We start from the raw sequence: 12,574 nt of genomic DNA on the forward strand, positions 1-12,574 counted from the left end.
ATTAAAAAGCATTCTCAAATAAAGAAGTAATATATTCAACCAAGGCTAGCTAGCTAACGTTAGATAATGTTCCCTAACAACGTTAGTTAGCTAATGTTCAGGAAGCAAAACCCCATGCTTGAATGGGATTAATCGGTATAACTTTTCAGGCGGCTGAGTGTGTTTACTCATTTATATAGAGGTATATCCTATGCACTTGTAACATGAATAGTTAAACTGTTTAGTGCTGTGTAGTTGTCATAGACACTTTCATATGAACAGTGACAGTGAACCGTGACCATCACAGATATTCAAATAGCAAAGAATGCTAATCTCTATAAGCCTTGTGAGTTTCCTGGAACAAAGCTGGACCTACATCAGGACAGTACAGTACAGTACAGTACATCTGATCCAAAAAAAGCTTTTTTATTACTTTCAAGTCAATTCAAATGTATTGGTATAATGCTTTTAACACAGTGCTTTGATGGTCTCAAAGCGGTTTTACAGATCATAAGAAACATAATACAAAATAATATTTAAATGTGTTTGTATTTATCTCCAATGAGCAAGAGGTGATGAAGGGATAGTGAACCGGTCTGAAATGTGTGCTCACAGCAAAACAGGGTTAGTGTGGGTGGTGGTGTTTAGGCTCAGACAAGATTACTAATCTGCTCTGTCCTGCAGTGGATCTGTGTGTATCTACTTCAGGATGAGCAATGGGAAGGGGGAGGGGGAAAAAACAAATCACAAACCTTGTCAGTCAAATGTGCAAAAATACAAACTGATTAATGTTTTGTATGTATGTATGTATGTATGTATGTATGTGTTTATATACACACACACACACACACACACACACACACACACACACACACAGTAATACCTCCTGCATTTACGTTATGGGATTCGCGAATCTGTGAAATTTTCATTGAACCTAACTAATTTGCATTCGCGATTTTTCCTCGAAAAACCACACATTTTTATAAATTATAATTTCTTTGTACGTCATTATGTAATTTTAAATTGACTCAATATCTTTACCCTCTATGTACAGTATATTTTCTTTGTTTTATTGAACTGCACTTTGTGTTATATGACTTCTATATACTTCGTGTTCCTGACAATGACAAAGAAACGTCAATCATTAAGTTTTCAGTCCCATTCGTTACTTAGTTTTACCTTAATGTGAGTGCAAAGAAAAGGCCATTGAATTAGTATACTTTAGGGGTAACATTAGTATGCTGTTGGGGTAACATTAGTATACTGTAGGGGAAACATTAGTATACTGTAGAGATAACATTAGTATGCTGTTGGGGTAAAATTAGTCTACTGTAGGGATAACATTAGTATGCTGTTGGGGTAAAATTAGTCTACTGTAGGGATAACATTAGTATGCTGTTGGTGGTAAAATTAGTATACTGTAGGGATAACATTAGTATACCGCACTGTAAATGCACTAGAGTGGCAAATAGCCATTAATTCAATACTGTACTCTATTTTTGCGTCAACCTTTTTTTTTTTTTTTTTTTAAAGAGTAATGCATTAAGCTAAATTAAAGTGCTTTAGGAGCATGATTTGGGTCATACTTAGGGGTTATATTCTAGAAATAAGCATTTTTAGTGACTTGTACCAAACCTAACCTCATGAATGTTCCATTTCTATTTAAGATATACCTTTATTTAATTTGTTTTAAATAAATTCACACTATGATTTTCCTTTATGTCACTCTGCTGTCAACATCCACTTCCTCTGCAGGGGATTAAAAAAAGCAGCATCTAATCTCTCTCTCTCTCTCAAAAAAAAAAAGTCCTGACCAACCACTCGCAGTTCAAATGAAACTAGATGTGGCTGCTCAGGAAACTACGCAAGCTCTTTGAAAGGATGTGTAGGAAGTGAGAGGCCACATTGCACTCTACCATTCGCAACAGCTAATCCACTAGGCCATATGTCACATTAAGAGCATTAGATTGTTACTGATCAGGATCTGGCTGCTCAGAGCCAGCCACAGCAGGAGGATAATACCGCTGTGGCCCTTCATTATGTGACACAGTTGAATGTAAAAGGTAAAGAAGTTGTTTTGAGAAATGTCTCTGAACATACGTGTCTCTGAACGATAGTGATGCGTACTATTACAGGGTTTGTTGCAAAAAAGTCTCTTGAATCTGTAAAGTTCGGAAATAGCTAGTTAGAAAGCAAAGTTACACTTTATAGAAATTCATTTCAGTGATGAAACAGAGAACTGGCTTGACTGTAAGAGTGGACAATAAATAAATTCATTAAATAAAAAGGTACACCTAGGTCCATGACCGTTATGTAATATTGGTTGACATTTCTGATTAATTTACATATACACATCTCATACACATTGTATATAATATATAAGTGGTGGAGCAAAGAATGTTCTAGACTCCACACGAGATTCCTCCTGGCTCTCTGGTTTCCTTGCACCTCCCAAAAAAACATGCAGGAAGATGGAAGGGTTAAAATTACCCAGTCATGTCGACGTGTGTTTGTGTGTGTGTGTGTGTGTGTGTGTGTGTAAGTCAGAGAGTGTATGAGCATGGCGCCCTGCCCTAGTTGTCACATCCAGGGTGTGTTCCTGCCTTATGTCCAGTTTTCCTGGGATTGGCTCAGATCCCACTGTGGCCCCGACAGGATAAAGCAGTTACTAATAATAGGACTAAAATAAAGTTAACAATATTTTTATAACAGACATTATAAATGTACATTTAAACCTGTCTTCTCGCTTTTGATTCTCCAAATAAAATCATGACAGGATAACTATTCAGACATTTGTGTTTGTTATTTAATACATCTTTAGAGTATATCTCCAATTCACATTTACACACTCACACAATGTCTTTGTACTTAGAAACATAAACAAAAAAAAAGTATGCAGTCCTAAGCATAAATATGCTGAAAAATTGCAGAGTATATAAAAGTTCTCAACAGAAATGCTGCAAACAATATTCTCATGCAGCTGGTCTCATTATTTCAATTTTTTTTTTTTTTTTAAAAAAGGTTAGATTTTATGGTGAGTGTAATGAAACACTTGGTTTGAAAAATGCAGTGAAAGGTTCATTAAATCCCAATGAATCGTCTCAAAACAGGAGAGCCATGTGAGAAATCAGACTAATAAGCATCTCTGACTAATAATAAAGAAGGTATGAGAAAAGCGACGAGTCACTGAAAAAGAGTTGCAGGACGACCTGAAAGCAGCAGGAACAGCAGTTACAAAGAGAACAATATGCAATGAACTGCACAGATATCATCATCTGCATTTCTTTGCCTTGTTCCCAAGTGCAATGACAATTAAGATGAATCTAATCTAATCTTATCTAATCCATGTTCTTAAATCTCACACAAAACTCCTTTGCTAAAACAAGAAGCATGGTGATCCAAACCCGTTAAATATATTTCGGCTTGTTAGGTTTTAAGAAAGGGATGTACGTATGATTCCTTATGATGAAGTAAAGAGGATTAAACATCGTGATATGGGGTTGTTTCACTGCGTATTGTATGGAGGTATTCCATGTCATCAAAGGAAACGTGTATGGACTAATGTACCAGGATTTTACCAAGAATAGTTTCATCTCACAAGCCAAGCCATCAAATCTGGGGAGTAAATAAACATTTCATCAGAACAACCTCAAAACTCCAATTAAAATAATTTAATACTGGTTTCTAATAAAAATGATGAAGGTGCTCAAATGGCCTAGCCATCTCCTTAATTTAAGGAGGATACTGAAATTGCAGTTTCAGCAATCATCATAACGTTTGTAACTGTGTTGGATGAAAACAATTCACCTAGAAGACTGGGCTAGAACTGAACCACAATCCTGCTAATTACTTCTTACTATAGATGTGCTGAGGCTGTAATTTCAACATCAACCTTACAAAAAGGAACTCCTGTAGGTCATTTGTGGTGTCTAAATACTGTTTAAAGAACTTGTCCATTTTTTGAACCTGAACTCATACTGCTAAAGACATGAAAGTAGCTTAGGGGACAATACACAATGTTTGACAGCAAAAAAAAAAAAAAAACGATACACTTAAGTAATTTTAGTACTTTTCTGTGTTAAAGTCCACAAAGAAATTCTGTTTCAGTTTATGAACAGACCATGCACAAAAAAAGATTAAAAAAAACACAGTGGATGATACAATTATTTAATTCCATCAATCTAACTATTAACTAATCTGCTCAGTTTAGTTCGAAGATAGCAGCCGATACTCCTGAGCGTGACATCCATTTAGTGTCATGAGAGAACGACTGATCCTGTTTCCATGAGAAAATGTGCATGTGATAAGATACTCTTTACATCCATATAAAGCGTCTCAAACGCTTCATTTAACTCCCTTTTAAAACTATTATGAGCTCATAAACTATGCTAGTGCCCATATAAATGAGCTAATCAAACGCTCCTAGTTACATAACTGGACTTGACCATATACTGTAATTATAAAAAGGAAAATATTTAGAATCTGGTGTCGCTCACAAGTCTGAAGTCTTCTTAAATGTGTTCCTCGTATCATCCCACAGAGGTTTTTTGCCTCTGTTGCCTCTGGCTTACTCATTAGGGATCAATTTTATAATTTATATTCTGCTTTGTGACAGTTATAAAAAAAAATTTTTCAAAAATTTTTTTTTTCAATCATTTTAAAAAGGGCTATATAAATAATATTTTATTGAATTGCTGTTTGTTTTTGTGCAATAAGTCACACTTGATTGTGGTTGGGTGAAAATAAAGCAGCCTTCACCAAGAACGTTCAAGGGCTTAAATGTTTGGGTCTCTCCATCAGGGCAATGATGAGGTTATAGTGGAGTGTTAAATTAGGCATGTGTTTGCTCTGGCATGCTGAAGAGGCTGACAGAGTGTAACAGTGTCATACCAAGCACACGTGTACATGCAGAGGGCTCAGACTCTTCTGGGTTTCCGAGCATCTGGTCGTTTATCCCTAATTTATCAGAATTGCTTGTTTCTATTGGCTGTGGGCAATACAATTTGAAAAAAAGAAAAAAGTACAAAGACTTGATATAGAAATTAATTCTTGAGCAATAAATATTACACTATTATTTCCCTGGTGATGAACTAAAGCTACAGATATTTTGGGTTTCGAAAGTGGTGTTTGTCCTTGTGAGGCGGGTCACTAAACTGTTGTTTCCGTTTTGGCATGTACTTTTTTCTGCTTTTGGGGAACTACCCACACATCTCTGAACACATTACACCCACCGCTCTACAGATAACAATAGTAACAAACCTGAAAAAGGAAAACGGACAGGAAAGCATTGAATCCCACACATTTTATGTGTAAAGACACAGCGGCTAGTTTGAAAGACGGCTCTTTCTAAATGATCTAAAAATGAGGCAGAATTCAAACCCAATACACAGCTTAGTAATTGAGTGTCTTGCTGTCTATTCCCACAACCTTCCTGTCACAGAAGCTTAACGCAACAATGTCGGTTATTGATAAGATAAACAAAATTCCTATTTTTACAATACACAGAATTGTACAGCCTGCATAGTCTCATGTTGACCTTTACATCCTGTAGACCATGTTACTCCAGTGCTCAGGAGAAGAGGTCTGGTTTATAATGGGCTTTAGAAACAGAGCCATTGTCTGTCCTGAGCCTGTGATCCTGCCGTGGAACTTTCACAATGAAAAGGCGTGCCCCTTTAAAAGATCCCCTCTGAGGGGTTCAAGCTAAGTTATCCTGAAAGTATAAGCATTATTCGGAGTATCAGCATTCAAGAAGAATTGAAGGAATCTTTCTTGAAAAAATATAATTAAATTTGAGTTTTTATTTTAAACTTATAACACTAATATACATCATAGAGCCAGGTCAACTGGAGTCAGTTAAAAGGAGGATTTAAAAAAAAAAAAAAAAAACACTACAGTAAACACTTAGTTTCTATATGTAAGCACTTGTCTTCATCCAGATGCCATGTCAGCTGAAAACCAGTCAAACCACTGTTCGGGGGCGTGACTAAATGCTTTTATCGTTCTGTTCAAATTCATTTTACCAGAGATAACAAACCTGAATACTTCAAAGCAAATTCTACATCTCTAGAACACACCCGGTTTTGGAGAAACCTCTGGCGTATAGTGTTTCCCCTGCACTAACACACCCACTTTGTTACACTGAATTGTCGAGTTTAAATCAAGCGAGTTGACACAGGAAATTGACTAATATATGTACGCCTGGTTGTGCTCTTGGGGTGGGATGGACGGCGTAGTCCCTCTCCCCTGTCAATCACAGCAACAACAGACAACATTGTGTATGTCTGTGAGCTTGATTATGTTGAAGAGGGCAACATAGTAGGAGTTTGGATGGGATTGGGGGGATTTGGGGTTTGAGGTTGGGAGCCTGCGACTACTAAACCTTGCCATATTTACATGAATTGTTTAGCACAGGCAGAATGCAGTTAATTTAAAATGTGATCCATGTAATTTTCCTAAGTTTACTTGTTAACCATGGTGCAGGTTTCACTTACAGGCCCGAATGTAAAAATAACTGTTAGTAACACGAGGCATCACATGATTTCTTCAGAAACAACCTTACAGCAGAAACCTGGCCTCCTTGAAAATGATATACACATTTATGCACAAATTCATATTAACCTAATCAAGTGAAATACTTTGCTTTTAAGATGCATATTCTTTCCAGGAATTAATCTGTTCAACATATTTAAAAAAATAAATAAATAAATAAATAAATAAAACAACGTGGAGCCACAAGATCATTGAGTGATCGCTGCTCTGTCACCATCCCTAATGAACATCATAGCAAAGGTTAATGACTTTATAGCTTGCTCGGAGAGCTCATGATACTGACTTTCAGTTGCTTCAATTGATAGCTTATGTAAGAAGCCTGTAGGTGGGGTGGAGGCAAAGAAGTAGATTTTAATGGCTCAATGTTGGCTTTTGTAATACAAGTACAATGATTGTGGGGTTCAAAGGAGAATTTGATAATTCACAAGCTGAGAAAAAAAAAAAAAAAAAACGAGAAAATGTGTGAGTGACGCCCTACTTCTTTGAAAACAAACAATTCACTGGCAGGAAAACGCTAACCCTGTATTGCAGGAAGTGGTTTTTTTCTAAATGTGCTTTCTCTCCCTTCCTCAAATCTAGACGAGACCATAGCATCTGCTGCAAAGTCAAATTGGCTAGTCATAAAAATTACTGGTTAACTGGTGTGAACGATAAGCACCTCAACTTAGTGATCACACGTAAAGAGCATCACTCTACACTCACACACACACCACTCAAACATATACACACAGCACTATGACACAAGGTCGTTGTAAAACCATTTTTTAATCAAAACTGAACAGTCCAAGTTTGTTTCATGGATTATTAAAGCCACCAGTTAAAAAATACTACAAAATCTTAAGAACATCAGTTCTCTAGCTAATAAGTGATTAGTCAACTTTCCATGCAGAGTTAAGACTGCTGACAGGAGACACGCTACACCCTTTTTAACTACATGATAAGGGATTGCCTGAAAGATTAAACTGATTCTATAGCATGTGCCACCTTTTCTACTTCTGTCGTCCAAACAACATGACAAACGATTAACACTCAGGGAAGTTTCCATGCCAGGATCTTAGGCATTCATCTTCTGTAATTACTCACACAACACATCCGACTTTATTCTCTATTCAAACTCAGAAACACCTTCTTATACAAACTCACTGTCTGAAAAGACAACAGTTGCCTGAACTCAGTTCATCAACATACAGTAGAATTTGACAAATATTTATTTTTACAATATTACATTATTTCAGATTGTTCTGTGAATTAGGCCAGAAAAATGGCTGAACAACACAAAACTGTGTGTGTGTCTGTACGTTCCACACCAAAAACTCATCTCACTTTGCAAATAGCACCCCACTGGGGTTGGCTTTAAACAAAGGGGGCTTAGTGTGAGTTAAATGGGCAGCCACTCTGAGGATGGCCCATTCACAGGCTTCACTTCTGAATGATCCCAAAAGAAAGAAAGAAAAAAAAAAACATAAAATGCAAGAGTTTGAGAAAAAACCAACAACAAAGGAGTCATTCATGGATGATGAGGATTTAAAAAACACTTCGGTAATTGCTTGGATGAAATGTGCATATACAATGCTCCACATGGAGAAACTTTCACTTGTGTAATATTTAGCCTAGTTTTAACTGTTAGCGATGTCTGAGAGTGAGCGTAGGAGTCATAATGTGCTTGGGCACAAACATCAAATAGATATTAGCTAATGGCTGTGTACCTTAGAATCAGCTTAGACAAGCCTAATAATACCCCTGGGCCATCACTTTACTGTCTCTTTCATTTAGCATTCCCTGTGTATCTGTTTAAACATACACACCAAATGAAGATTTTGTTTTTCGAAATATCAACAAGAATCATGAGTTCTGTTCATTGTTGAGTTGAGCACGAGTTCTATTCACTGGTTGCTGAACCTATTTGTCCACCAGGAAAACCCAGGATGATGAAATAACAAAAGTTCATTTGTGACAACCTAAGCTGTAAAAACCGAGCATCTTCTGCACTATGGCTCTAAGGTTAAAGATTCTCTTCTAGTCAGAACAAGAGTGATAGATAGATAGATAGATAGATACGTTGCTAAACGATTCTGTGAAAGAGTAACCAGCACTGCTCGGTAAACCCTGCAGAGTTGGCACTCACCAAAGCACTGCTCAAATCTTAAAAAAAAAAAACAACAACAAAAACTTGAATGCGGTGTTTGCAGTGGTTGTTAAAGTATTTTAAAATAGCATTCAGATCTAATTCTCCTTAGTAAGGAGATTGCCTCTCTTTTTTTATTGCCTCTCCGTTTCTTTATAGTCAGCGTAATGAACACGGGCATTTCCGACTTCATCTAAATTGCTGTAAATGTCGTACGAGTTGGAAGTGTATTATTGGCAGCACTATCGTATGTTTTAAAAACGTCCTAGCGTGTTAGAAGCACTTTGATATTGTGTGTGCCATGTTGACGGCTGCAACAATAAAACAGGTCTATTTACCTGCACAGCTAATGGTTTCCACAAAGCCTAGCTGCCCATGTTCATCACTGGGACAAATACATACAGCATGCAATAAAAACGTTAACTGCGTGGCCTCCACATGATGTTAAAGCGATTTGATTTGTTCCACTCTTGCTTAAGTAACTGAACTCTCATGATGCGTTTGCCAATAAGACATCAACTTAAAAAAGGGCTGTGTGTCAGCTCTCGAGGTCCTGAATTGAAAGGAATTCCAGCTAATCCTTCAGAAATGTCAGGGCACACTTAAACGAAAGGCATCGTGGATTCAGACACCAGGGGAAAAGAAAAAATAAACAAACCAGTGGGTAAGTCATATCTAAGACACGAAGTTCTACAACCTTGTACCACCAAATTCCAGAAATCTTAAGGATGACGCACAACTCATCATGCTGAAGATTCCTTAAGAAAGGGTCCAAAGTTTGGCAGAAACTGCTAGCTTTATCTCTGTAATGCCTGATAAGTGTTCGGTCTGTATCTTATCTTGTCATATGCCATCATCTAAGCTTCAGGACACACCTGACCCAACACACTACTGAATGCTCAATTCTGGTCAGAAGGTGTTGAGTTCATTTTAAAAACAGCAGCTCAGACAGTAATTCCCAGGTTTATATCACTGCACATGTACTAACACGGTTCCTTAAAGTAATGTTTTTTCATACTTACACCAAAACCTATATAGTGAACATTCAGTTAAATGCTGATATTGTCTGGGAGGAGATGTTTATTCATTGCATTTGGAAAGAGTCTGTAGTTTTAGTGGAGGTAAATCTACTTCCTTTAAGTTTTCCAGAAGAGGGAGAGCAGCTCTCAAAGAGGAGAACATGACAAGCTGCATTTTTTTTGTCTTAATCACTTTAAAGGGAATGAATGTTTACGGCTAACCTGTGTGAGAACAGGAACTAATGTGTTTTGCAGATGTTTTATGAGATTAAATGCAACTGTAATAGTTAAAAACGACAAATATTTTTTAATAAAATAAGAAAATCCTTTGGTATAAGAAGAATAAAACACTTTAGGACTTTGTTTTGTTTCTACATTTTGTATTTAGCTCTGTAACCGAAAAATAAAATCCTCCTGAGTGAAGCTGCTCATTTAAATGGATTGGCAGGAATGTGCAGAGCTGCATCACAGATACTGTTACCACTTTAAAATACAAAATAGTTTATACTTGTTTAACACTTTCATCTTGTTAAATGTCCAGCCAGCCATATTATGTACCACTTACAATACACCTGGAACCTGAAGCGTATCTCAAGTGATTCAGAGCAGATCATTCCATACCACACACACTCACACGTTACAGAGACAATTTAGAGATGTCACAACACATGCCACTGGACTGGAAAGGAAACCCCCGAAGCATGCAAACTCTACCAACACGAGGGAGAGGAATTAAATAAACCCTACCCCATAGGTGTGATACAATCATGCTAACCACCGTGCACCAGATACATTTCCGTAGTATTATTTTACAATAAAATGTAAACATGAGTAAAACCATTCTAAGAGTTGAATGAGACGTCAAAGGAGTGACTGCTAGAGTACAAGCAGTGACAGCTCCTACTCAGGAGGAAAAGAAAAGGTACCACACACACACATATATCATAGTCACAATCCATCAATCATTATTTTGTAGTTTGTGGTTGTGAGTCCCACATAGGAACACATATAGTTAATTTAACTCCAGAAATGTAACTCTGGCTGTCTAACAAGCCAAACATGCGTCAGACCCTGAGATAAAAATAAAGACTCGTGTAGTGTTAGTGGTGAAGTTTACTGCTTTCACTTACACACAATGATTATGGGGCATGAAAGCTGATTAATGTTTTGCATCAGCATGTTTTAAATTATTCATCTGCCACCTGAAACAAACTTTAAACATCACTTTTGGATTGTTGCTGTATCTTTTGAGGTCCTACCACAGACATTGTTTTGTTAAAAACTGAAAATGGCAGAACATCTGCAGTCTAATTTAAATAAATAAAAAAATAAAAATACAAATGTAATAAATAATAATAATAATAAATGATGATAATAATAACAATAATAAATAATAATAATAATAATATAATTCAATATATTATAACTATATATAACATATATAACTATAATATTATGTCATGACACTAATTAGGCTATTAGACAGTCTGGAAGCACACAAAGATATAGTCAGGATGTTTATATCATGCGAATGTAAAAATATATTAATGTCAGGATAAATAAAGTATCATCAGATGTCAGGGTTTTATATAGATTTTACATCCCAGTATTTATTCCTGTGCATCTATATTTTTAGTGTCCCCTATAAAGTCCTGTTTATTCATTTCGTTTGTTTGTTTAACTGTTTTACAGTTTAAAGCTGTTCACACACAGAACAGAGCATTTGCAATATATCTGATTTATTAGGTTTAAATGTATAAATGTCAACAGAAGAAACTGTGTCGTTTACATGAATACTCCATAAATCTGTCAAACAGTACTTTATACATTCCGATTCATTATGTCTGATAGTAAAGTTGTCTGAGGAGTGAACTGATGTCAGGGATGTGGTGTGTATTTCAGGGTGGCAAAAAAAATCTGCCATCTGTAGTTAAGATGTAACCCATGTGTTCACCCTGTGACGCAGAAAGCTACATGCAGGACAGGACGTATATTAAAACATGTGTGTGATTTAGGTTTACCTTGGAGCTCAGGCTGAGTGTGTCGAGGCCCATGTCTCCGTTAGAGGCAGGGGCAGAGGCAGGAGCAGGGACAGAGGCAGGGGCAGAGGCAGGAGCAGGGACAGGAACAGAGGCAGGAACAGAGATAGGAGCAGGGACAGAGGCAGGGACAGGGCTGGAGTTCCTGTCGGTTCCGTTCCTGTCCTGTGCAGCGGTGTCCACTCGGTCTCCTGATGTAAGCACTCCTTCCTCGACGAACTCCTTCCTGCACTCCAAGTTGTGTTTCCTGAGATACTCAGCTGTCTCAGCGTCCACGACGATCAGCTCCAGCGCCCCCGTTACACATCGTATCCGGGACACGACCTGCTGGTGGCTCTCCCCATCCACACTGTCACCGTTAACGAACACCAGCTTGTCCCCGGGCTTCAGCCCCGAGGTCTCGGCAGGGGACCCGGGTTCCACCAAGCGGATAAACTGCCCCGCTTTGTTCTTCTCCCCGTGCAGGTGGAAGCCGTAACCGTCACTGCCCTTCTCTAACACACAAAGTCTGGGCCTCAGCTCTCCGGACATCGCTGTACAACACAACTGACTTACTGCAGGAGGAAACTTTACTTACAAACTCTTCACTTCACAGGGGAAAGTTCCCATGTAGTCAGTGTGGACGTGTGAAGGAGGACGTGTGACACTTCCTCTAAAGTTGCTCGACTTAAGAAGCGCTTCACGCTCGTCAAGTGTCTAAACGCGGCTTTGCTTAAAAGCGATGTGACGTAATTATGACTGGCAGGAAAACCGACCAATCAGATGTCGCATTTTACTCTACAAACACCCATAGCAGAAATAGCCTGGTACTTATCCCATGTCTCCACTGACGTCTCACTTGTGATGTGGCCTTTTGGGTT

General features: G+C 37.7%; 1 protein-coding gene across 1 annotated transcript in view; it reads right to left on the reverse strand.

Annotated features, from left to right (window-relative positions):
* Positions 1-12,434, reverse strand: part of slc9a3r1a (SLC9A3 regulator 1a) — a 25,780-nt gene extending 13,346 nt beyond the window's left edge. The window contains exon 1 of the mRNA XM_027177511.2: positions 11,697-12,434. Coding sequence (XP_027033312.2) covers positions 11,697-12,245 — 549 coding nt within the window. The 5' untranslated portion in view covers positions 12,246-12,434. The remainder of the gene's footprint in view (positions 1-11,696) is intronic.
* Between the last annotated feature and the right edge of the window lie 140 nt (positions 12,435-12,574).

This window comes from Tachysurus fulvidraco, chromosome 8 (genome assembly GCF_022655615.1).
Source record: "Tachysurus fulvidraco isolate hzauxx_2018 chromosome 8, HZAU_PFXX_2.0, whole genome shotgun sequence".
Taxonomy (NCBI): domain Eukaryota; kingdom Metazoa; phylum Chordata; class Actinopteri; order Siluriformes; family Bagridae; genus Tachysurus; species Tachysurus fulvidraco.